At 51.1% G+C, this 24946-nt stretch overlaps 9 protein-coding genes across 9 annotated transcripts; 4 read left to right on the forward strand and 5 right to left on the reverse strand.

The window, feature by feature from the left end:
• Positions 1 to 36: 36 nt before the first annotated feature.
• Positions 37 to 3177, reverse strand: BJY04DRAFT_201612 (WD40 repeat domain-containing protein). The gene is made up of 9 exons (XM_073713098.1): positions 3071 to 3177; positions 2845 to 3002; positions 2637 to 2788; positions 1637 to 2580; positions 1454 to 1588; positions 1278 to 1409; positions 935 to 1233; positions 213 to 880; positions 37 to 149 (listed from the first exon to the last, which is right to left on the reverse strand). The coding sequence occupies exons 1-9, from the start codon at positions 3105 to 3107 to the stop codon at positions 143 to 145; spliced, it is 2532 nt and encodes an 843-aa protein (XP_073565363.1). The 5' UTR covers positions 3108 to 3177; the 3' UTR covers positions 37 to 142.
• A 140-nt stretch (positions 3178 to 3317) lies between these two features.
• Positions 3318 to 5327, reverse strand: ilv3C (putative dihydroxy-acid dehydratase). Its single transcript, XM_073713099.1, has 3 exons — positions 4847 to 5327; positions 4585 to 4796; positions 3318 to 4531 (listed from the first exon to the last, which is right to left on the reverse strand). Exons 1-3 carry the CDS (start codon positions 5262 to 5264, stop codon positions 3362 to 3364), a joined length of 1800 nt encoding a protein of 599 aa, XP_073565364.1. The 5' UTR covers positions 5265 to 5327; the 3' UTR covers positions 3318 to 3361.
• Positions 5328 to 5628: 301 nt separating this feature from the next.
• Positions 5629 to 10361, reverse strand: BJY04DRAFT_211198 (RNA12 protein-domain-containing protein; the record flags this gene model as incomplete). Its single annotated transcript, XM_073714367.1, has 5 exons — positions 5629 to 7108; positions 7155 to 7405; positions 7804 to 8327; positions 8374 to 10113; positions 10163 to 10361. The coding sequence occupies 5 exons, from the start codon at positions 10359 to 10361 to the stop codon at positions 5629 to 5631; spliced, it is 4194 nt and encodes a 1397-aa protein (XP_073565365.1).
• A 241-nt stretch (positions 10362 to 10602) lies between these two features.
• Positions 10603 to 11532, forward strand: BJY04DRAFT_201619 (EMI1 family protein). Its single transcript, XM_073713100.1, has 2 exons — positions 10603 to 11328; positions 11378 to 11532. The coding sequence occupies exon 1, from the start codon at positions 10657 to 10659 to the stop codon at positions 11320 to 11322; it is 666 nt and encodes a 221-aa protein (XP_073565366.1). The 5' UTR covers positions 10603 to 10656; the 3' UTR covers positions 11323 to 11328; positions 11378 to 11532.
• Positions 11533 to 11765: 233 nt separating this feature from the next.
• On the reverse strand, positions 11766 to 12319 carry BJY04DRAFT_201620 (uncharacterized protein; the record flags this gene model as incomplete). The annotated part of the gene is made up of 1 exon (XM_073713101.1): positions 11766 to 12319. A coding segment is annotated over exon 1 (421 nt), but the record flags the coding sequence as incomplete, so codon positions are not given.
• A 6-nt stretch (positions 12320 to 12325) lies between these two features.
• Positions 12326 to 13098, forward strand: BJY04DRAFT_201621 (uncharacterized protein). The gene is made up of 2 exons (XM_073713102.1): positions 12326 to 12629; positions 12679 to 13098. The coding sequence occupies exon 2, from the start codon at positions 12681 to 12683 to the stop codon at positions 12933 to 12935; it is 255 nt and encodes an 84-aa protein (XP_073565368.1). The 5' UTR covers positions 12326 to 12629; positions 12679 to 12680; the 3' UTR covers positions 12936 to 13098.
• A 463-nt stretch (positions 13099 to 13561) lies between these two features.
• On the forward strand, positions 13562 to 14160 carry BJY04DRAFT_201622 (uncharacterized protein). The gene has a single exon (XM_073713103.1). The coding sequence runs from the start codon at positions 13895 to 13897 to the stop codon at positions 14093 to 14095; it is 201 nt and encodes a 66-aa protein (XP_073565369.1). The 5' UTR covers positions 13562 to 13894; the 3' UTR covers positions 14096 to 14160.
• Positions 14161 to 14264: 104 nt separating this feature from the next.
• On the reverse strand, positions 14265 to 21144 carry BJY04DRAFT_161457 (glutamate synthase (NADH)). Its single transcript, XM_073709053.1, has 3 exons — positions 20956 to 21144; positions 17530 to 20900; positions 14265 to 17474 (listed from the first exon to the last, which is right to left on the reverse strand). The coding sequence occupies exons 2-3, from the start codon at positions 20878 to 20880 to the stop codon at positions 14688 to 14690; spliced, it is 6138 nt and encodes a 2045-aa protein (XP_073565370.1). The 5' UTR covers positions 20881 to 20900; positions 20956 to 21144; the 3' UTR covers positions 14265 to 14687.
• Positions 21145 to 22467: 1323 nt separating this feature from the next.
• On the forward strand, positions 22468 to 23799 carry BJY04DRAFT_201633 (uncharacterized protein). The gene is made up of 2 exons (XM_073713104.1): positions 22468 to 23345; positions 23403 to 23799. The coding sequence occupies exon 1, from the start codon at positions 22843 to 22845 to the stop codon at positions 23335 to 23337; it is 495 nt and encodes a 164-aa protein (XP_073565371.1). The 5' UTR covers positions 22468 to 22842; the 3' UTR covers positions 23338 to 23345; positions 23403 to 23799.
• Positions 23800 to 24946: the final 1147 nt, after the last annotated feature.

Consider the following 24946-nt stretch of genomic DNA (forward strand, 5'->3'; position numbering starts at 1 on the left):
TATAGATGCCATATGAAGGTATCGAGGACTTCAAGATCTCAATATCAGTTCATTTCAGAACCTAAGAGCCTCCATAGCCGAGCCGTCAGCGTTAAAAAAAACCAAAGCCTTCCTGATCCACACACTCGGACTTAAGAACATTTTAGAAGGTATCATTCCAACTCCAAAACCGCTAGATCATACAATCATAACCCAAATAACTACTTCTCTAGAAAGCCAACTCATCATCCTCCTCCTCCCCCGAATACCTCCGCTCAGCCAAATCCCGGATTTTATCCTCCAACACACCCCTATTGTATCTCTGCGCAACCTTCACAGCAGCCTCAACCATCTTCCCATTCCGGTCCTTCATCATATGCACCAGCTCAAGCGCCTTCATGCCCCGTTCTTCACCCTCCCGACACTCGATCGCAAGAAGCTGCAGAAGAACTTTGTCGAGCTCGAGTTCTTTCCTTGAGAGCTCAGCGCGCTGCGTAGCAGTTGACTGCGTCGACGAAACCAGATCCCTAAAGAGTGAAAGCAGGACATTTCCTCTCACGAAGCTCTCTTCCAACTTCGAATTATCATTCGCGTTGCCGTTCGAGGGTCCATCCTCCTCATCTTCATTTACCTTAGACGTCTTATCGGAGATTGGGATCTTAAAGTCGAATTCACTGAGCATCGGTCTAGGGAAGTACGGGTACCTGTCTCCACCTTTCAAGATGATGCAGTGGAATTTATCCTGCGCGACGGCAACAGGCCAATAAGTTTCTTCTTTGCGGCCTGTGGCGAGACGGTCGAGTTGTTTTGTGTCGAGAAGGGGGACCCAGCGGGCTTGATTGGGGGTGCGCCAGTGTTGGAGGATTAGGAGCACGCCTGTGGAGTCGTAGATGCATGGGTCCTATAAAATCGAGTTAGGGGAAATATAAAGTGGGAAGAGGAAACGAAAGCTTACGCCAGTATCAGTGAAGAATACACTTTTCAGCTCCGCGCCTTCAGGAATAGCTACAACATCTTCATTTTGGCAAATCTCGTCGCGCTTGACGTTCTCAACTGAGTAGCGGAGTGTTGCGGTGCGGCCGTCGCTGGCCAGAGGACCGTTTCCGACGGTCATAACGTAGTCGCGCCAGGCGGCGCATGTCACGGCGGGGCTTTTCTGTCTATATACTCTGAACGGAGTTCCGTAGAGGGTGTAGACTCGGACGTAGTCTTTTGTTGTCACCGCGACGATGTAGGACTCACTAAGCGCCAGCGCTGGGGTTGTTAGTTTATTCTTACAAACTAGGGCAATGGCGTACCTCTAATGTGTTCGCCTTTGGGTAATTGGGTTCGCCAGTCTGCCCGGGCGGTCCATGTTTCGTGGGGCCGGTAGAAGATTGTGGCAGGGCTGTCGTCGATGGGGGTGCTAGAGAAGAGAGCGCCGTGTTCATCTGCACTTATTAGCATGTGATACTCTTACGAAGGGTTGACATACTGAGGCACGCTCGATCATATAGATATGGGTCTGTGAAGTGGAAGTCACGGTGCAGCTCTCTGTCATAAAACTCCACCGTCACCGTATTATGACTCTCTTGGTCAACGGTCCAGATTGCACCAGTCAAGTTTAAACCTATCATTGTTAGTTGGTGAAGGACAAGTACCGGGTTGGAGAACTTACAAAGATACCGACGGTTTCCTCTCCACGGCGTACTACCAGGCTGAAGGGGTGGGTGAACCTTCGGCTTTGTAAAAGAAGTAAACATCCGCTTATCATCATGTCCATCGATACCATCGAGATGATCGTTCGTGCGCTTTCCGTGGCCGTTCAATAGACCTTCAGCATAACCAGCTCCGTCGTCGTCCTCGACAAAGTCATCCATGTCCTGGTCGATGCCGAGAATATCATCTAAGGAGTCGATACTTCCCATTCTTCTGCGCTGTGCCTCCTTGGGCCGATTTGCCAATGGACGTCTCGCATTATCGGATATCTCAGTCAGGGCACCAGGGAAGATAGGAGCTGCCTGCAGCGGCTTTTGAAGTAGAGCTTCATGAGCTTTCGTCACAAAGTCATCGTAGATGAATAGCTCTCCGTCGGATGTCGTCAGCGATAGTGAGTTCTTCGTCGGATGCCAAGCGAGGTTGATCACATTTGGGAAGTCATGTCGGTGCAGGATCTTTTGTGTCTTGCTATCCCAAAGTAAAACCTGACCATCCTTCGCAGCAGTCACTAAGAGTGCTCCGTTAGGAGACCAACTCAGAGCCGTAATATCGCCATTATGTCCACCAGAGAAGGTCATTTCTTTCTTCCACTCGCCCACAGAGTAGACGGCAATGTCCCTTGTCGCCTCTGCCGACGCAAATGCAGTGCCATCAGGATGCCACACAACCCTCGCAGTCGCTTCGTCCTCGGGTTCGAGTCGTCGAATCACGCCGTCAAGCTTCCGGACAAGCTCTGGTTCTTCGGAATCCATGGAGTATAGGTACACAATGCCGTCCGTACATGATATCGCCACAAAACGCCCGTTTGGATCGAAGGTAATATGTTTCGTCCCCTTTGGCTGTTCGCGGAGGTACTTGACCTTGGTCATATCGTCGATGTTCACCAATTTCACCGTGAGTTCGCTATCCCCCGGATCAGTTTCAGTCGAATCGAGCGTATACTGGCAGTTGATACTCACTCGCTCGCAACTGCAACCCACTCTCCGTCCTTCGATACAGCAATGTCCCGCACTGGCAGCGCGCATCGCACAAGTAACTTCTCCATCCGTCCTGACTGAACTTCAAACTGCCAGACTGTGCCATCCTCGGCGCCCATAAAGAAGTAATCGTTCTACACAGATCAGCAACACAGACCCCGAAGCCAGGCCACCAATAGATATTCCATACCGTAGCTCCTATCCCGAGTTGCCCATCAGCTCCCTCCTCAATAGTTTTCGGCTCTCCATCTTGCCCAACAGTGTAGATACGGATTGCGGAATTGGAGCCTCCAGTGACGATGTAACGACCGTCGGGAGTATATGTCAGGACAGTTGTTCCGGGAGTATCTAGTAGTAGTTGACAAGTTAGTTACTGTTCACAACTTTCCATGAATTAGATTGCTTAAAGTACATACGGGCAGGCCTCCCCCGAGGGCGAATTGAATCAGACATCGTAGATATGTTTAGAGAGAACCGAAACAAGACGATGAAATCACCGTACTCTTTTCAGCATGCCGTATTTGCGATTGGCGATGGAGATAGTCAATTAATTGCGGAGATGGTCGCGGAGGAGTTGTAGGAAGACGCGTTGCGACGCGCGACGCGATTTAGCCGTATCGGGTAATATGCGGGCTTAGGGCACAGGGCCAGGGCATTAGTAATCTCAGACAATTCTAGTTTCTAAACTCTAGGACATATGTACAACTTTAATCCCTGGATCCGCCATCTGCCGTCAGGAAGTCAAAGTCTGCGCCATCCTGCGCCTGGTTTACTGTTCGCTCGTACAGGCCGCGGTAACCCCGCTGTTTCGGCTTTGCTTCTGCACCGAGCGCTGACCTTCGAGCCTCAACCCGACCCTTTAGCTCTTCGTCTGAAATTTCGAGTTGCAGCTTTCGAGCATCTACGTCACAGGTGATAAGATCGCCTGTCTGTACAATCCCGAATGGCGAATCCGGAACAGCTGATTCTGGAGAGACATGAAGGATGATTGTTCCGCCAGCTGTGCCGGACATGCGCCCGTCCGAGATTCGAAGCATGTCTTTGACGCCTGCTGCAGCGAGCTTTCGTGGAATAGGTAGAAGACCTGCTTCTGGCATTCCTGGATTGCCGATTGGGCCGATGTTCTGAAGGACTAAGATTGAATCGGCTGTGACTTCTAGCTCGGGATCATCGATGCGCTTCGCGAGGTCAGCGGAGTTTGAGAACACGACTGCCGGGCCTTTATGGCTGAGAAGTTTGCGGTCTTTTGATGCCGAAGCCTTCATCACTGCGCCGTCTGGAGCCATATTCCCGTGAAGGACGATGAGCGATGAAGAGGGGTATAGCGGGTCTGACAATGGCCTGATAATCTGCCGCGAAAGAGGAAACTGCCTGAATGGCGAGGAGTCGAGAACCTCGCCTAAGGTCTGGCCGGTAACCGTCATGGCAGATAGATGAAGTAGCGGCCTGAGAGTATGTAGCAACGCCAACATGCCTCCACCATTATGGAAATCCGTCATATAATTGTCTCCACTAGGCTTCAAATCAACCAACAAGGGTGTCTTGCGGCCGACATCTTCAAATGTTTGCAAAGTAATCACACCCTGGACTTTGGGATGCCGGTTAGCAATGGCCATCAGATGCACGACTGCATTCGTTGACCCTCCAATTGCTTGCAGCACGGTGATAGCATTCAGGAAGGACTCCTTCGATAGAATCTCCTGCGGCTTCCACTTATTCTTCGCTGCTAGGACTGCATTTGCACCCGTTTCTTCAGCAACTCGAGCCCTAGCAGACGAAACGGCTGGTGCGGACGCTCCACGTAACGGCATCATACCCAGGCCAGCGGTAATACATGCCATCGTGCTCGCAGTTCCCATAACACCGCATGTTCCAATCTAAGCCCGTCAGCTACCCGAGCCCAGTATGGCACCCACAGAGGAACACTCACCGTGGGAGCAAGCTCTTCATTAATCTCTGAGATCTCCTCAATATCAATTTCTCCCGCGCGAAAAGCAGCCCAGTTATTTCTGCAATCCGTACAAGCTCCAATCCTCTTCCCGCGATGACTCCCGGGCATCATGGGCCCAGTAATGAGCGGGAGAATGGGCTTGTTCGCCGAGATTCCACCCATCAACTGCGCCGGAACCGTCTTGTCGCAACCTATAGCTGTCAATACAACTCTCATATGTCTTTGAAGAAGAATAGCATACCCCCTATCATCACACAGGCATCCAACGGCTGCGCCCTGATCATCTCCTCCGTATCCATACTCATCAGATTCCTCAAAAACATGCTCGTGGGTGCTGAGAATGACTCTGCAACGCTGATTGTTGGGAATTCAACGGCCAATCCTCCGTTAAGGTGAATGCCGCGCTTGGTCGCCTCGATAAGCTGTGGTACATTGCCATGGCAAGGGTTAAAGCCGGAGTAGGTGTTTATGATACCTATTATAGGCCGAGAGAGCGCGTCTTCGGAGTATCCAAGGGCTTTGACGAAGACCTTCCGTAAGAACAGGGAGAAGTGGGCATCGCCGTAGGACGTTAGGCCTTGTCGGAGGCCCGAAGTCGAATTTATGGGGGCTGAGAGGTTGTAGTCTTGAGGCGTTGGTTCTGGGTCGTCGCCTGTCATGGTGAGCTAGTATTTTCCAATTCAGACAAATTCAATCAAAAGGCCTATAGGCTTCGAAACTCGTCGGCCGTCTGGGGTCGAGTATTTGAACTACCTGATGGTGAGATCGGCTCTAGATCGGCGCAAGTCCGCGCCGCAGCCGGATACTTTTCCATGCACAATGTTAACTGCAATTGGTCTTTGCTGGTAAATATGGGGCCCTGCTTGTTATCAACAATTCGCCTATTCGTCCGTCGTCGGAGGGTACAGCGGGCAGGTTTCCCCGCATTATAGTTCCGTCTATGCCCCGCTGATGCGGTTCTATGCCATTTTCTGAGATACATGTCTATATACATAAGAATGATAACGCTATCGATTATTTACATCATGAAGAATAACGCGGAGAAAGCCGCACCTTGATATCGTTCTTGGGTAAAAATGCAGCACTTGAGATCTTGTGCTCTGGAATCTTGAATTCCTTTCCATTGACAGGTTCAATCTCCCACAAAGACAGAATTGCGGCGGACACGGCCAAGATCTTCTTCTCGGCGAAAGCCCGTCCTTTACAAGCAGGCGCACCGCCACCAAAGGGAGTCATGTTATCGGCTTTGGCGACCTTTTTGCCAGTAATGGGGTCAGTTTGAAGAAATCTAGTAGGGTCGAAATGGTGAGGGTTTGGGAAGTGGACAGGGTCGTTATGTAGGACACCATGAGGCATGAGAACTAGCTCGCCGCTCTTGAGAGAATACGACTGTAAAGTTGCCCGACCAGCTCTTTTGGCCTCTTCCTCCGTCTCGGTAATGGTAAGATCCGCAGTCAATTGTCGGAAAGAAAGCCCTGCCGAATCCAAACGAAGAGCTTCGTAGTATGTGGCCTTCAAGAGCTCACACGAATCAGACAATCCATTGATGTCGATGGAGATTCTAGGTGCTTCCAGGATAGGAAATCCAGTTTCCTCTCTCGTAGGCCTAGAAACCTTAAGGAACGGTGCAACCTCCTTTCGAATTTCTCCCAAAAGGGTCGGTTCAGCGTATAATCGGAGCAGATGGTAAAATACCAGGGGCGGGGAGTTTCCATTCATAGCCCAGAGCAAGGATAGATGTGCCGGAGCGCTTTCTTTCGGTGATAGACCCAGTTCTTTTGACTTGCGGACTCTTTTCTTGATCGGCTCGGAAACGTCTTCAAGATCGCGCAGATCGCGAAAGTCCACCGGAAGGTCTTTCCCTTCATCCCAGAGCAGTGACGCTTGATGAAATACAGTAAGAATGTCCAAGAGACGGTCGCGGGCAACATACGCCGCAGATATCCCAGGAGTCAAATAGCGGGGTGGTCCCAGGGATAGCGTAGCGAATTGATCATCTATGGCCCAAATGTCTTTGAGCAGGTCCGGGAAAGTCTCCAAAATAGCTCCACCGAATAGCGAAGTAGTTGTCACCGTCCCCACAAAGTACCTGATGAGCGAAAACAAATCCACCTCACACGCTTGCCGGTCTGCATTTCCCTCGAGAACCTTGATATCGACAGGCCGTTCCCAGGGCATTTGATCAATGACAGCTGGACAGAAAGTAACCAGGTTGGGAGTTTCCCGCTCAAGAAATCGAGCCGCCGCCAATGAAGTCTGAGATAAAGACGGCTCATGCATAAATTGATTGGGAATGTTGTGGACATAGGCATGGTGATCGGATGCGTTCAACTTCTCAAAAGCGCCACGGTCACCAAAAATCTTTTTAGAGATATGATGAACCAGAGGAGCCGATGTAATGCCCCTGAAACTCAGAACAGCCTTGATCATTGATGGCGACATGACAACATTGTGCTTTGCGCCACCCATCACAATGCCGAAAACAGACTCGTTGAGTTGATTCCTACCATATTTAGCATGTTTCTTCGATGCTGTAGGATGCAACCCACCTGGCGTTATCCAGGAAAACTATGTGATTCCGTGTAAATTGGATACTATGGCCAAGCCATGGTATCCAGTATGGCACTGTCCGAGGCCGGCTGGGTTGCGCTGACTCCCTTGAACTTACTGGGCGGCTTTGGAAGCCACTGGTAATACGCGTCACTATTACCACAAATATAAAGAGGGGAAGCGCTATCAGAGCTAGCTCCTTCGGCTGTAGCTTGTTGTAAGCGGTTTGGATTGTGTTCATCGTCGTGGTCTCAAGTATTGTCCATGCGAGGGTGATTATCCCCAAGAGAAGATATCTTCGAAATAAGGGTCAGGAAAGGAAAGATAATAGAAAGAAGCGCGTTTATAAGTCTACTAAAAATGGGACAAATTCAGGATGAAGAGGAGGCAAATTTGTCGAGGGCGAAGCAGAAGTTGGATAACCTTGGAAGTGGTGCGTATCTCAGTTACGGTAAATTACAGCTGACATCAGCCTCAGAGCTGCTAGGCGCCGTATCAACATTTGAAATGGCCTTACAGATATATGAATTATTCCTCATCACTTGTACAATCATGCATGTTCATCAGATTATATGTACAGCAGGCCGGTCCTAAGAGGACTGTTATGTTGGGCGATTAATGCTCACTCTTCAACGCCTTTTTGAGTACCGAACTCTCAGCTTCATACTTGCTGATCGTGTTCTGCGCGTCATACACCTTCTGCAGCAACCATTGGATTCTTCCTGTAATTTCTCGGGGCTGCTTCGGTAGCTTGCCTAACAGTAGCAACTCCTCCTCATACGTCCCGATGCTCTTGTTTTCTTTGCTGATCAGCTGCGACAAAATGTCAAGATCCAAGCGATGGCTCAAGGTCTTGTTTTCTGTCAAGTGCTTGAACACAGCCTGGTATACCGGTCTACCAGGCTTTACCCTTTCGGGGGAGCCGTTGACAGAGACGATAGTTATTAGCTCCGCTTGCTCAAGTGCCCGAAGTGTATTTTGGCCGTTAGACTTGAACAAATCGGACTGGAGAAGCTGGTTGTAAGGTACACTGCCATTCTTCGAATGCGCAAGAGTCTTGATTAGGTGCCAGGCTTGTTGATGCGTCCACTGCTGTGAATCGGTCTCCGCATTCAGAATGAACATTTTCAATATCTCAGAACCAGCTTGTTGCACGATTTGAGTGACCGCACCTGTGTTCAAGTTAGCAGCGAAAACGAGAAGGATGGGTAAACATACCCTGTGGGGTTTCGCCCGCCTCGATACGGTGTGCCATGAACTCGAGATCCGTCACACGTCCTCCGAGAACAGAAATACAACTATCTAGCTCTGTGAGGTCCTCCTCCGGCTGTGCAGGCTTGTTCTTGCTTTTAGCTTCGTGTTCCAAATGATTGAGAACAAATTTCCGGCCAACTTCAAGGGAGCAATCGCCGAGCGAGATTGTCCGGAACACTGAGTTTGGCATAGCCTTGCTGAGAGGTTTGGAGAAAGAAACATCAGTGGTGATGAAGATGACATGCGCAATGTTTCCCGTTGTTAGTCCAGCAGCCCACTCTGTGAGCTTGTCAGAGACCACACTATTCTCGGTGTTTCCGTGAAGGTAATTATCAATGACAACGACTGGTCGTAGCTCCGGGTGGGCCTCTAAGTACTCCTCGTCGCTTAGCTGTGCATCCGAGTCAGTCTTTTTGCGTTGATCCAATGTGATGCTCCTCAAAGCCATAGCAGTGTTCTGCCAGATATTGCTAAGTTGCGCGTCAAGGGTTTGGCTAAATCCCGCCTTGGTTCCGATCATTCCTTGTGCGGCAAGATCGATCCAGCTGTTGATGCTGTTCATGAATGAAAAGATTGGGCGGTAGCCTACTTGACTGGCTGCTCGCGCAATCTTCGCTGTATCGCCTTTGGCGTCTTGAATCTGTTTGCAGTCGATGACGAGCTTGTACTTGTGATCCTTAAGTGTTCGATCCAGTACCAATTCGCGCTTCCCTGAGCCACGCGGACCGTGGATGACAATGAATGACTCCGCGCTATCTGTGAACCAAGACTTGAGCTGATCAATATCACCTTGACGGTCCTCCCAGATCGCTGTCAGTCCGCGATCATCTGGCTTTCTCTTTGCAAAGATATTCGCCTTGTTGACCTGATACCGTATCCACTGGACGACCCTGCTTCCTTCTGCGTGAAGGGTCGCCTTGACCTTCATCTTAATGAAGAATGTGCGTATCGGGTCGAAGACTGTCACCGTAATGGCGGCAACGAGAGCCGCAACTGCAGGAATCACAAGGCGGGGGTGGTTGAGAAGCCAATCTTTTAAAAGTGAGAAACGCAGCTTGCGTTCGTACTTAATCTTCACGCGTGTACCGGATTTGCCGCCACCCTCTTCAGGAGGAATTGTGAACCCGTGAACCGCATTTTTGGCAGCAACGGCATTGCTAGGACGGGTGAATTCAACCAGGGCATACTTCGGTGTTACTTTCGAGTCTGGTGGCTGCGCCTCGATGTTTCGAATCTTGCCATATCTGCGAAAAACCGAGTAAAGGACCTCTGTGGACAGTTCCGTTGCCGAACCTTCCGATGCGCCTGGGTGAAATTCAACTCGGATACGCTGACTGGGAATGCGATATAGATCCTCAATCCACGGTCGTCCCTGGACAGTATATACAGTCGCTTGTTGGAATGGGTTGAACCAAGGCTTGATCGGGTGCTTATTTAGGTGGTCTTTGATGGCATCCTCAATTTGAATATCTGACGCTACTGCCTTCCGCGCATATTTGACAAACGCGCCGCCTTCGCGAAACCGGGGAATTACATCTTTGACGTCGATATCTAGGCCTTTTGGGAACACTCTTTGGATTATATGCTGCGGATCGGATGCCGCAAGATGTGGGCGGTTGATGCGCTTCAAGACATTCTCGTACGATTGGGTGCCATTGAGGGGTCCTAGTAGTAGTAGTGATTGAAGCTTTGGTGGAAAGATGTCTGATTTACGTCAGATACACGGTGCCCAAGTGGAAATTGGTACACTCACTGTTTACGAAGATTAGGCCCTCGCTTTGTCCCAGTTCAATATGGCCGCTCTCGAGCGAGCTGACATGTGACGAGCTGATTGTACTTGCCGGCCGTGCGACCAGAAAAGGCGTTGGAACCCTAGGTACAGCCAGGCATCTCCAGTATGGCAATGACCGGTAACCATGGGACACCCTGCCAACAGATAAAGCTCGCATCATGCTTGCGAGTGTGGAAGCATGTTGAAAACGCAGAGCGAAAGAAGTCGAGCTACTGCTTTACGATGGGTGACGTCAAGTATATCTAACCCCGATTTGGATCGGCGTTACCACTCTGTTTTGAAACTGTCATTACCACTCCAATATTACTAGTACACCCCAGAGCGGAAGCAAACATAGCAAACACAGTCACCTTCTCCGCAGCCCGCATCAAATTATCAGGTGCTCGATCAGCCTGCCCTCATTATCACTCACTTCGGTCAACCTCACTTAACAGAACCATATAAACAACATCAAAATGGGCTGGCTTTGGTCTAGCTCTAGCACGCCTCAGAAGGGCGAGCCCCAACCGACTCAACTACCACAGCAGCATCCAGCACAAGAGAACCTCCCTACACCACCGCAACCGAAACAACCAAGTCGCGAAGAGCAAGCAGACGCCGAATTCACAAAGTTATGGGCAGACCTACAAAGTGACATAAGCAAGTCTCCTATGGACTCAAAAAATATCACACCCACTACCACACAAACACCTGCAGCCGCCCTCCCATCTCCGCCTGCTTCAATAGCCCCCGACTCCCTCTACCCTGACACCATGTCCTGCCGCGCAGCCTTTGACTACGCTTTCTTTTGCCAGTCAATAGGTGGTCAATTCGTGAATGTCTATCGTTACGGAGAGCTGCGGTCGTGTAGCGAGCACTGGGAGAATTTCTGGCTTTGTATGAAGACGAGAACGCAAGGAGATCAGGAAAAGAAGCGGGTGATTCGGGACCACTATCGGAAAAAGGCTATCAAATACAAGACCGGCCCTAGTAGCGAGGATGTGTGGGATGTCCGGATGGACCCAGTGAAACATGCCTTCCAGGGAGATTTTGCGGCGTTGGAAAGGGAGATGAAAGAGGAGGAGGATGCGGAGCTGCGCGCAAAGCAAACTCCCCTACAGCGCGCGGCCACTTCTATCTAAACTTTTGTGAGTATCAGCTCTGCGCCTCAAGTTCTTTTCGTACTAATAATTATAGAAATATTTTAACCTTGCTCTTTGAGCTATGATTTGTACAATACCTGTATAATATTGAGATATCAAACAAAGGACGACAGAAAAGCTCATTCTTCTTTATACATCCCAAACAGCATCCGCCAACCCAAGTTTGAGGGTACTTCAGAAAAGCGCTCTTCTTTCACCCGTAATCATTGTTTTCTTTCACCAAAAATCCACCTCGCCAGCGCTAGGTTTGACTATGCTCTGAAATCCCCCCCTTTCACTAGCCAACAATGAATTCTTTCGACAGTCCCAGCTGCTCCTGTCACTGCCATTGTCTGCCCGTCTTTCCCAGAAACCGTGCTGATATAAAACTACCAGTTTCCCTCGAATTCTTAGTAAACCCGTGCTGCAAGAGTCTTCCCGGTGGTAATTCCAACAGGAAGATTGCATTCAAAATGTCTCTTTTCACTCTCATCGAGCGTGTCTCAAACATGATTATCTCTGCCGTTAGTCGGTCTCCTAATACCTCGCATTCACATTCACCTCACTACGATGAACCAACTTCTAGGTCTCGCAAAATCCCGAAACGATACCGCCGCAGCCGTGAAAATGTCCCAATAGACACATATCGAATGACCGCCGCCTCGCCGTCTCACACTCATAGCGTTTATCGGAACCCAGCGGACCCTCATCGCCAATCCTCCCCAGGTAGGACCGTCCACTGGGGCACAAACACCGAGATTCCGGACGTTCCAAACTTTGAGTCCCGGTCCCAAAGCAAACCCGAGTATGCCAAGTCGAATCAGCACCTCGACCGCCGAGGTCGAACCGCCTCTGGAAACCCTAACCATCCTTACGGTGCAAGGTACGATAACCATCACCGTGCACAGCCTCGCCCTAGCCCTAGCCCCAATACCCAGACTACCTCCAGCCCCCAGAAAGGCAAGAGGCCCAACCGCCCACATAGCCCCGAAGCCGAAGAACGAGATACCAGGCCAAGGAGCCCCTACAGCAACGAACGATGCCAGCCATGGAATTTTCACTCGCGGTTTCATTCTCCTCAGTCTTCTTCTCAATTTGATCCCCAGTCTTCGTCTTCCTCTTTCTCCTCTCACCAGCCTTTCTCATCTCCGTCCTCACGCTCAATGCCATCCCTACCAATCTACCCCAAACCACCCACCCATCGCACCTCCTCTCCGAGCAGGGCAATCCTCAAACCACCCACCGCAACCGACACCGAAACGCTGATCCACAACCTCTGGTCTATGCTCGTTTTGTCTAACAACAGGGTAAACCACACCTATGAGCTCCTCTCTGGCGTCCTGCTAATGGACGAAGACATGCTAGATACGATATACCAGGCGGGAGAGTTTTCGATGTTTGAGGAGGCGGTTAGGGTTGCTGCTCGGCAGAGGAAGGGAGAGGCGGCGGGTGGTTTCAATCCGGCTAGGCCTGGTAGGAGGGATATACCCCGGCCTATGAAGGATGAGGGGGTTGTGAGAGATATGTACGGGGGGAGGGAGAGGGGTGGAAGGATGAGTCGACTAGGAGTTAGACGTGAGGATGTAATTATGGAGGAAGACGAGGAAGAGTAGGTTCTGGTCTTCGATGTTTGGTGTCTGGTGCTTTCCTTGGTTGCCTTGGGAATCTGGGTTACATTGTTAGATACTGTCTCTCACTTCACTACAACACGTATATTTCTTTTGTCTCACTTTGTCTTCACTTAACTAACACCTCTTCTTCCTCCCATCTCCTCACCACAACACTTTCTCCCCCTCTCAAGCAACTTCTCTCCCTCTCTATCTTGATTTTTTATCCGTTGCTCCTCTTCTAACACTCTTCCTCAGTGCATCAGTGGATTCTACCGCCGTTCATTATGCCCCCCCAATGCAAAGAACGGCCAAGATCCCACAAATACCCTAGAGGTTCGACAGCAGACCCAAGAAGGTCAGCTCAGGGATACAGGATTTGACAAAGCTGGATATGCGGCAGTGCACCAGAGAGCAGAGCTAGAGACCGCGGAAGCCGAATCCAAACCTGCAAACATGCAGATATTGCTCGCAGGGGTGCAGGAAGGTCTCGCAGCAATTGGGGTAGATCTCGCAGCAATGCTGGCAGATCTCGCAGAGATGCTCGCAAACCTCGCAGGGATGCAGATAAGGGTCGCAGAGATGCAGACAAAGCTCGCAGAAAAGGACGAGTCGAAACTGAAAGCCGAGATCAAGGCCCAAGCCCAAGCCATGAAAGAGGAAATTGCCCGTATCGCCGATATACTTGACCGACAAGTAAGCCGGTGCAATCGTTCAATCGAGTCATTCATGCAGCTCCGCGACTCGCTATCCTAAATATCTCAGATTTTTCCCGCTCTCACTACCGAATCAGGCCGTTAAACAGCCTCTCGCATTCTCATCACTGAGGGATCCCATAATCTTCTTGGAGTTGCTAGCCACCAACCGCAGGGCATCTCCGATGACATTGCTCGTCAGGCGTCGAGCCGCTTTCGAAAGGAGACCTCCCTGGCGGCGAGGGCCAGCTGAAGGAGGTGATTCTCCTAATGTCTCTGAGATTTCTGGTGATACCAGGCGGTTTGGTTTCTAGCGCTTTTATCGTCTTTTCTACCGTTAACCATATCATTGATTGCCCAGGTGGCAGAAGATGCAGGTCACATCCTATTTCGTTCCCCTATCGGTTGAGCCCAAACTCGCAATTGTTTACCTTCATGCTTCTTTCAAGGACTGGGAACACTGGCTTTTGAATGCGAATAGGAGCTTATGGTTGGATTTCGAGTATTCGATGTCTTTATTAGGATCTAGTCTCGCGAGTGCTTACTGCACCAACTTGAGTAATTGAGGATCCATAATATTAGATCGATTACATTAAGACCTTTACCAAGAACAAAAGTAATCTGAAGAACTGTATTAACTCTCGAAAATATGTCTAAAGAAAAGTAACTAGTAGATGATCGCACTCGCTCCAACACCTTGCCAGATTTTGAGAAAGACGCTGCAACCAAATCATAGCACACCCTCTTGAAGCAAGTAATAACCGACAGAGAAAAAAAAAAACCACAGAAACAAGATGTATCATATCATATCAGGCCTGTTGTAAACCATCGAAAAGAAAACCAACCCCTTCTAACCATAGCCGTGACAATGTAGGTATTAATTAGATAGAGTACAAACCCAGTAAGATGTAACCCGCTGATCGATTGAGTAGTAATGTTCGTTTTCCTTTTTTCGCTTTTCAACTTGACGTGGTATTATCATGTATCATCATCATCAACATAGACATAGAAAGGAACCTGTCGTCGCGCGGGAGCCGGCCCTACGTGCGAACGAGTCTAGTGTTTAAGCTACCACAAGCTGCTCAGTGGCCTGGCGAACGGCATCAATAGCCGGACGGCGAACGATACCACCAGTAACAGGAAGCTGAGAGCTGATGCCAGAGAGGAAGGTGTCAACCTCGCGAGCACACTGGCGACCTTCGTTGATACCCCAGACGATGAGAGATTGGCCGCGGCGGCAATCACCAGCAGCGTAAACACCGGGGACGTTAGTGCCGTAGTGGCCGGGGGTTGTCTTAACGTTCTTGCGGGCGTCACGCTCGATCTCCTCACCGAGGAGGCGGTCCTCGGGGCCGAGGAAACCCATGGAGAGGAGGACGAGGTCCGCGGGGAAGAACTGCTCGCTGCCTTCAACGGTCTTCATGTCCCAGCCGCCCGTGGCGCTCTTGGTCCATTCGACGCGGACGGTGTTAATGCCCTTGACGCGGCCGGAGCCGTCGTCAACGAACTCCTTGGACATGATGCAGAATTCGCGGGGGTCTTTGCCCATGTGAGTCTTGACTTCGGAGTGACCGTAGTCAACACGATAGATACGGGGCCATTGGGGCCATGGGTTGTCCCGGGCACGCTCGTTGGGAGGCTGGGGCAGGAGCTCGAAGTTGACGACGGACTTGGCGCCGTGGCGGACGGAGGTACCGATACAGTCGTTTCCAGTGTCACCACCACCGATGACAACGACGTGCTTGTCCTTGGCGGAGATGTAAGAGCCGTCCGCGAGCTCGGAGTCGAGAAGAGACTTGGTGTTCTTATGCAGGAACTGCATGGCAAAGTGGATGCCATCGAGCTCACGGCCGGGAACCTTGAGGTCACGGGCGACAGTGGCACCGGTAGCGAGGATGACGGCGTCGTTGCTGGCGCGGAGTGAGTCAAGGGTGGTCTCACTGTCAGGGCCGACGGAAACGCCGGTGACGAACTTGACACCCTCAGCGGCCATGAGGTCGACACGGCGCTGAACGATCTTCTTGTCCAGCTTCATGTTGGGAATACCGTACATGAGAAGACCACCAATACGGTCAGCACGCTCGTAAACAGTCACGCTGTGGCCGGCGCGGTTGAGCTGGTCAGCGGCAGCGAGACCAGCAGGGCCGGAACCGATGATAGCAACAGTCTTGCCACTGCGAACAGCAGGGGGGCGAGGAACCATCCAGCCCATTTCGAAACCACGGTCAATGATGGCGCACTCAATCGACTTGATACCGACAGGATCTTCGTTGATGCCGAGAACACAAGCACCCTCACAAGGAGCAGGGCAGACACGGCCAGTGAATTCGGGGAAGTTGTTGGTCATGAGCAGACGGTTGAGGGCATCCTGCCACTGGTTCTGGAAGACCAGCTCGTTCCACTTGGGAATGATGTTAGAGATGGGGCAACCAGTATCAGACTGGCAGAAAGGAACACCACAGTCCATGCAACGAGCGGATTGATACTTAAGCTCATCCTCGGTCAGGCGAGTGTTAAGTTCGGCCCAGTCGCGAGTACGCGTGGCGGGGTTGCGGTACTTTTCGCTGCGGCGGTTGTACTTCATGAAACCACGAGTCTTATCAAGAATAAGAGCGGTCCTCTTCTTCTCAACCTTGGAGTCAGTAATACTGTCCTCGATATCCAAGAGCTCTGCCTTCTTGTCAGCGTCAGCCTTGGGCTTCTCCTTCTCGGGAGCAGGGCTGGGTAGCAAAGGAAGAGTGGTTTCATTCTTCTTCGCAGCGGCGGCCTTGGCGGCTTCCTCTTGCAGGATGCGCTTGTAGTCGGTGGGCAAGACCTTGACGAAGTGAGGAAGGGCACGAGTGAAGTCAAGAAGGATGCGAGCGGCCAACTCAGAGCCAGTGTAGTGATGGTGATCCTCGATCAAACCACGGAGGAAGGCAATCTCGGCAGGGTCGTCAAGACCAGATATTTCAACCATCTCCATATTAACCTTGGAGTGGAAGTCCTGGTTCATGTCGAGAATGTAAGCGATACCACCGGACATACCAGCAGCAAAGTTACGACCAGTGGGTCCGAGAACAACCACGCGGCCACCGGTCATGTACTCACAGCCGTGGTCACCAACACCTTCAACAACAGCAGTAGCACCAGAGTTACGGACAGCAAAACGCTCAGCAGCAACACCGCGGAAGAAGCATTGACCGCGAGTGGCACCATACAAACAGGTGTTACCGACGATGACGTTCTCCTCGGCCTTGTAGGCAGCGCCGCGAGGAGGATAGACAATGAGGCGACCACCCGAAAGACCCTTGCCGACGTAATCGTTGGCATCACCCTCAAGTTCAAGAGTGATACCGGGAGCAAGGTAAGCACCGAAAGACTGACCGGCCGAACCCTTGACGTTGGAGTGGATAGTGTCCTGGGGAAGACCTTCGCCTCCATAACGACGGCTGACCTGATAAGAAAGGGTAGCACCAAGAGCACGATCAGTGTTGACAACATCGCATTCGACACGGCAAGGCAGACCTCTTTCCAGGGCAAGCTCCGACTCAGCAATGAGCTTGTTGTCAAGACGAGTGTGGAGTTTGTGATCCTGCTTGCGTACGTTGTAGGTGCTAACCCCAGGACGGAGAGAGTGGGCAGGGGTGAGGATAAGGGAAAGATCAATGTTCTCTTGCTTAGGGTTGGTGAGGTCGTCTCTGACACGCAAAAGTTCGGCTCTACCAATCATCTCGTTGATGGTGCGAATACCAAGCTTGGCCATAATAGCCCGAAGCTCATTGGCAATGTAGTAGAAGAAGTTGATCACATGCTCTGGTTGACCCTGGAACTTCTTACGGAGCTCGGGATCCTGCGTGGCAATACCAACCTGTGAACAAATATTAGCTGAAAATCAGACATATCAGGGCCGAAGGAGCACTCACAGGGCAGGTATTGAGGTGGCACTTGCGCATGAAAACGCAGCCCATGGCAATCAAAGGAGTAGTAGCAAACCCAAACTCCTCAGCACCAAGCAGGCAGGCAACAGCAACATCACGTCCAGTACGAATTTGACCGTCAGTCTGAACAACAACACGACCACGAAGGTCGTTGAGGACAAGGGTCTGATGAGTCTCTGCAAGACCCAACTCCCAAGGAAGGCCAGCATACTTGATACCAGTCCAGCGAGAAGCACCAGTACCACCATCGTGACCGGAAATCAGGATGTGGTCGGCCTTAGCCTTTGCCACACCAGAGGCGACGATACCGACACCGACCTCGGAGACAAGCTTGACGGAAACACGAGCGCGGGGATTAGAGCACTTGAGATCGTAGATAAGCTGCTTCAGATCTTCGATGGAGTAGATATCGTGGTGCGGAGGAGGTGAGATGAGACCGACACCAGGCGTAGAGTAACGAGTGTGGGCAATGGGTCCGACGACCTTATGGCCGGGAAGTTCACCACCCTCACCGGGCTTAGCACCCTGGGCCATCTTGATCTGCAGCTCATCGGCATCGGCAAGGTAGTGAGAAGTCACACCGAAACGACCAGAGGCAATCTGCTTGATGGCAGAGCGCATGGTGTCTCCGTTCTCCATGCGCTTGCTACGCTCTGGGTCTTCACCACCTTCACCAGTGTTGGACTTTCCACCGAGACGGTTCATGGCGACGGCCAAGGTGGAGTGAGACTCCATAGAAATGGAACCGTACGACATAGCACCAGTCACGAAACGGCGGACAATCTCAGTCCATGGCTCAACCTGGTCGATGGGGATAGGAGTGCGCTGGTCAAAGTCGAACTCAAGCATACCACGAAGGGTACAGTTCTTGATCTGCTCGTGAGCAGCCTTGGCGTACGCCTCATAAGATTTGTCGTTCTTGGTGCGGACTGCATCCTGGACGTTGGCGATGCTGACGGGGTCGTTGATATGATCTTCACCACCATCACGCCAGTGGTACTCGCCGGACTCAGTGAGACCGGGGATATCGACAATGGAACGAGTGGGGTATCCGCGTTCGTGGAAGGCAAAAGCATCCTGAGCAATGAGCTCGAGAGTCATACCGCGAATACGGCTGGCGGTACCAGCGAAGCAGCGGTCAATAACGCTGTCATCGATACCAAGGGCTTCGAAAATCTGAGCACCCTTGTAGGACTGCAGAGTAGAAATACCCATCTTGGACATGACCTTCAGAATACCACCGTCGCATGAAGCCTTATAGTTCTCGATAACCTTCTCGTCAGTGAGTTCCTTGCGGATGAGGTTCTCCCTGTTCATCTTAAGGATACACTCCATGGCGAGGTAAGGATTGATGCCATCAGCACCGTACCCGAGGAGGACACACATATGGTGGACCTCACGAGCTTCGGCCGTCTCCACAATGATAGCAGCAAGAGATCGCCACTTATTGCGAACCAAGTGGTGGTGGACGAGACCAGTCGCCAAGAGAGCAGAGACTGGCACTCGGTCGGCAGAGGTGGCACGGTCAGAGAGAATAAGAACCTTGTCACCGTTGTGAATAGCCTCAGTCGCAGCATCACAGATAAGGTCTAGGGCTTCAACATATCCAGGCACACCGTTTTTCTTCTCAAAGGTGATGTCAATGTGCCTCACAGTCCAGTCGTTGTGGACAGTGTTGATGTTCTTGATGGCGTTGAACTCAGGGATGCTCAGAATGGGGGAAGGAAGAAGCATGCGGCGGCATTGCGATGGGTCCATAGCCAGCAGGTTACCCTGTGGACCGACGTAACACTCCAAGGACATGACAACGGCTTCACGGATAGGGTCAATAGGAGGGTTGGTGACCTGAGCGAAGAGCTGGCGGAAGTACTCATAGAGAAGACGAGGCTGCTTAGCAATACAGGCTAGAGGGGCATCGTTACCCATGGAACCCAGGGCTTCCTTGGAATCAGCGCTCATGGGTCCGAGGAGAAGGGTGACCTGCTCGAAAGAGTATCCGAAAGCCTTAAGGCGGGGGTCGTTCTGCACAGTGCTGTTGTCGAGAGTGTAGCGAATGTCTACGTTCTGGTTAACCAGCTCGTCGGTGATAGCAGGAAGCTTCACAAGCTCCTTGTTTAACCAGGCGCCGAAGTCCTGGCGGTGGGCAACTGTGTACTTGAGCTCGGAATCATCAATAATGCGACCCGCGACTGTGTCCACGAGAAGCATTTTACCGGGTTGAAGACGACCCTTCTGGATGACCCGCTCCTGATCGATGTCAACAGCACCGACCTCAGATGCGCAAATGATGCGATCATCGTCAGTCACGTAAAAACGGCAAGGGCGCAGACCGTTACGATCAAGGTTGGCACCGCAGTAGCGTCCATCAGAGAATGTGAACAGAGCCGGACCATCCCAAGGCTCCATTTGGCAAGCAGCCCACTCGTAGAAAGCGGCCTTCGCCGGGTCCATGGATGGGTTATCCTGCCACGCTTCGGGAATCATGATCATGACGGCTTCAGGGAGAGAAAGGACGCCGTTGATCATCAGAAGTTCAAGCACATTATCGAATGCTGCAGAGTCGGAACCACCATCTTCCACAATGGGCAAGAGAGACTCGAGCTCTTCGCCAAAGATCTCAGACTTCAGCAGACCTTCGCGAGCGCGCATCCAGTTCTTGTTTCCTCGCAAGGTGTTGATTTCACCGTTGTGAGCGGCCCATCGCAGGGGCTGTGCGCGGTCCCATGAAGGAAATGTGTTGGTGGAGAAACGCGAATGAACAAGGGCAAAGTGACCCTCATAATCCACGTTCACGAGATCGTGGTAGTACTGGTACACCTGAATAGGGGCGAGCTGTCCCTTGTAGACAATGTTCCGGTTGCTGAGAGAGCACAGGTAAAACCAATTGGCAAGGCCAATGATGTGTGTAGCTCGCTTCCGTAGGACATACAACTGAAGCTCAAATGTCTTTGCGTCAAATTGCTCCGGATCAGTGATCTCAGGCTTGTTACCCTCACCGTATGCGGATTTAAGCACCACGAACGGCTGCAGGATAGTGGGCTCACGAGACAGGGCTGCAGGGCCTAGAATAGTAGAATCGCGAGGGACCTCGCGCCACCCTAACACCCGCAGGCCTAGTGTTGTGGCGATCTCCTCGAACGTTTTAATAGACTCCTTCAGAGCCTCCTCATCGGGCTTGAAAAAAAGGTTACCGACGGCGTACTGTCCGAGAGGAGGGAGGTCCACCCCGACTTCGCGCGCAAAGTTTTTGATAAAGAACTTGTGGGGGATACTGGTCATTACACCGGCACCGTCACCATCGCGAGCATCCGAACCGACAGCACCTCGATGCGTCATGTTGCAAAGCAAATTCCGGGCTGTAAGAGCGCAGGTTAGTACGTATTTTCCCAATATTCAAACTGTAGAACTCACCATCGCTAACAATTTTATGACTAGCTTTGCCTTTGATATTGCTATACAATTGACTGTTAGAATGCCATCTCAAGCGCCTGCATTAGACTCCAGCAACTTACGCGGCAAAGCCTACACCGCAAGCGTCCTTTTCGTATTCCGGGTCGTAAAGACCCTGCCGCTCGGGCAAAGTGTTGGCCCAGCCATAACCCTTCTTCGGCTGATACTCCGAATACTCGTTTGATTGCTGCTCCTCAACTATAGATTGGCCATAGATTTCCTCCAAGTTCAGACCCATTCTTCCGCCGGTGGCCGACAGAAAATGGAATAACAGAAACCGGGGGAGAGGTGATGTAGGGTTGAGATGGTCGCCGCAGTTGTGTTTGGGCGGGGCTGGTGTGGTGATGTATAGATAAAGTCTATGTCGTCAATGGCGGAGCGCGGGCTATGGAGAGGCAATCGCGATGATGAGGTGCCCAACGTTTAACTCCGGGTATATTGCAGAAAAAGTGAGGGAAAGAGAGGAAGAAGAGGAGAAGGAAGAGGGGGGAAAGGACAGAAATAAGAAGAGTGGATAGGTGGTGAGGGGGAGGGGGGGCTTGCGTAGTAAAAAAAAAAAAGTTACTGGGCAGTGGGCGGGAGCCAGAGGTCCGGGGAATTCACCTCGTCTCTCCGATACCGACCTGTCTCTGTATGGTAACTATGTACGTATGAGCAGTCTGCAGTCTGCAGTCAAGCTGGTCGGAGAAGAGGGAGGGGGGGGTGGTTCAATCGTGAGATCACGGCTGGATGGAACAGCCCACCTTAGTAGTAGTAGTAGTAGTTCACAGAGCAAGGAAAATTACAGTGGTGGAGATCGACAACCGACGACGACAAGGCATTTGCGGCGTGGCGAATTGCCGTTTGCTTGCCAGGGCAGATGGATAGATAATGACTCCAAAACACTACTGCTGTTATTTAAAGGAGAATCCAAAATGAGAAACAAAGCTCTGCAGCCCTGGAAACCCTTGACATGCTCATCCTACCCTAGGTAGTAGCTGGAAGCAGAGCTGGGCGTTTTCAGCGGCTTCCGCTCCTGGCGACAAAACATCCGCCACCCCTGTACTTTGTGAGGTTCAATAACTCGGCACCCCTTTCACATGTGAAGCCACCAGCTGATGCTCGATGCTTTAGTCTACACAGCTTATCGTCTTGGAGCCACAGAGATCTCCTATGATTCAATTGTTTGTGAGGTCGGTTACTGTGCTCAGAAAGCAAACCCATCTTGTTGCTCGTGTCGGCCAGCAGTTCGCATCCATGCATGGCTACGGGATGCACTCCAGGACCGGGGAGCAGGATAGATAAGACATTGCGGCCAATCAGAGCACAGGCTTTGCAACCTTTTGACCAAGAAGATTAGGTTACGCCTACGTCAAGATCCAAGCTGGTGGGGCCCAAAAAGCAATGCAAAGAAGGGGACGCTAGTGGGATTAAGAGTTGTATTGGTATTACCGTTCTATCTTACCTACACTTTTCCTCCAACTACACTGCAGTGTTGTCACTTATTTCTCACGATCTCCATTTCGCGGCCTTTGGACCTTAGTCCGGATACGTAGTGCATTAACAAATTATTCATGTATAGATCACACGGCTGGCGCACTCACGGCATGCCAACAGGCTAGGTCTAGTCAGCTCTTCCGGTGAAGAGCAACCCGTGATTACCCGGTGGTCTTGAAGTCTCCATCGGCCCAGGCAACCTTAACGGGCAGAGACTGTGGTTCGACCAGTCTCCGACCACGGAATGAAAAGAAGAAGCGAAGAATCGCTATACATGAAAATAGCCTGCATGGATCAACGATGGCACGACCGCCATGTTGAATCTTATGCTCTTGATTGGTGCCCAATGATCAATCCCAGTGCTGAGTGCTCATGAAATCAAACAGATGTCTCCCAAGTAGAAGTTACTCGGAGTATGGTGTCGACTCGGATAAAAATCCTGGACAACCGTCTCTCTCCTTTTCAAATTACCACGCCACGGTGAGTCACAGCCTTAAGAATTACTCTTTGCCACTTCAAGGATTCGAGTCCTCAATCATCGTTTGGAATACTCCCGTTCTTCGACTCTTTTTGTGTTGCCAAAGAAAACACTCGAAGCGAGGGACGGCAGCCGCTAAACCCGAAAACCACAAGTGCAGCCTTGACAAACACTCTCTGCATGAAGATGCATTTCTTTTTTTTTGTTCTCCGCCCTTGACGAGATCAAAAGATCCGACCAGCTGGGTGATTGGATGCTATTGCTGTGGGGCATCGCAAGGATGCAGTGCTTATTCCCAGACAGTTGGTCAGCAAGCTGGATCCGGTAATGCGCACATGGCCAACGATTCAACCCCCAAGTTGTTGAAGATCTGGTGTCTGACGACATGAAGATGAAAGTAAAAAGCAATCTTGACAGTATTGGGATTGATTGCTCTTGGCTTACAACATCACAGCAAGGAATTGAAGTGCCCAGGCTGAGTCTCGAGAAATCATTTACTACTCTTTGGAGCAGAGTCACTACCTACTCACTACTCCGTAGAGGGACCAGGAATGACTAGTTATGTAGCATATCCGGGTAAACATTCAAATTGTCGAACAGAAATCCATGGAACAGCTCAGGCTACTATTTCCCCTCTTTCAGACAGCTCACAAACGGTCCGCATACGCGGCCCAGGAAGCTCCGGGCGAAGAGTTAGGACTTGGTGGTATGAGCCACCCTTTGTGCATTGGGCAGTGAGTGGTCTCAGAGCACCCGACGGCGAGGCAGAGGACCCTCCGGAAGTACTCGAGTTTCCCTAGCTTTAGGCTTACAAAAGGACTTGCATACCTAGTCACCTACCCCACGCCCAAATGCACTAATCATTGATGCTTCGGACGATCAAAGTGTAGTGTTTCTAACCATACTAGCGCATACACTAATCAAGCAGCATATGTAATTTTTGGTAGTGGCACGGAGCGGTACCACGTTACAGCGCACAAGTCCGCCAGCATTCCGACAACGGCCAAGCAGAGAGCTAGCCTTTTTCAGCCCGGAACAACCTCCTTCCAGGGATTCCTCCAACCAGCCCCTCCCCGGCCTTTCTTGTCTCCAATTTCCCTGCTGATTTCCCCTCTTTCCTCCCCCCGATCTCGGGGGACTCCGAGCCGCACCTTGCCAGCCAGGAATGCCTGCTCATTGGTTCGTAAGTCAACTTGAACCTCACCAATGCTCAGCTGTCGGCTCCTGATGTGAGAGGTCGGCTCGACTTATGCGCTAGGCTGGGAGAATAAATGAATTGCCGACAACTCCGCGTGCTTCTCGAGCGTACCAGGTCCAGAAGATGAATATACCCAGTAATATCTCGCTTTTGCAGGCCAAACGGCCCTCTCACAGTCAGTTTCCCCGGGCAGTGAGTCTTGACGCCGAAGTGGCTGGTCCCGGCCAATGGGTGGCCTGGAAAGTAAGCCCGGAAATACCGTACGAGCTTCTCAACTGTAATACGAGCTGTTACCATCCTTTGGCTCTCGGCTTGGACAGAATCCTTGAGGGCGGCAGATAAGCACTTGGAGAAAGCTGATGATAATTGAAATACATAAAGCAAACCATACTTCCTATCCCCTTGTTTACGCTGGCTGTGTCTTTCATTGAGTCCATTCGACTGGGCAATATCGAAAACAACATTATGGGTCTGTCAATGGACCACCCCAACTTCTTCCGCATCCGTTACCCCATGTCCACCCCCATACGAGTCACGACTCCGTGTGCTACAACGGCCCCCGAAAGCGGCCCTTTTGTTGATTGCTCTTGAGAATACGAGCTTGCGATCCCGCGACAGGTCACCACCGCATACGACTATGCACCTATCAACATAGTTCAAATTGCTTTTATTGCTCTATTGCATGCTTCACTTGGCATGACATCGAGGGATGATTGCCATGGGTTGATACCAGCTTAAAGTTCAAGTATCATTGTCGACGAGAATCGAATGATTCAATCTCTAGAAGTCATGGAAACTAA

The sequence above is a fragment of the Aspergillus karnatakaensis genome (genome assembly GCF_047715665.1).
Source record: "Aspergillus karnatakaensis strain CBS 102800 unplaced genomic scaffold BJY04scaffold_80, whole genome shotgun sequence".
Taxonomy (NCBI): Eukaryota; Fungi; Ascomycota; class Eurotiomycetes; order Eurotiales; family Aspergillaceae; genus Aspergillus; species Aspergillus karnatakaensis.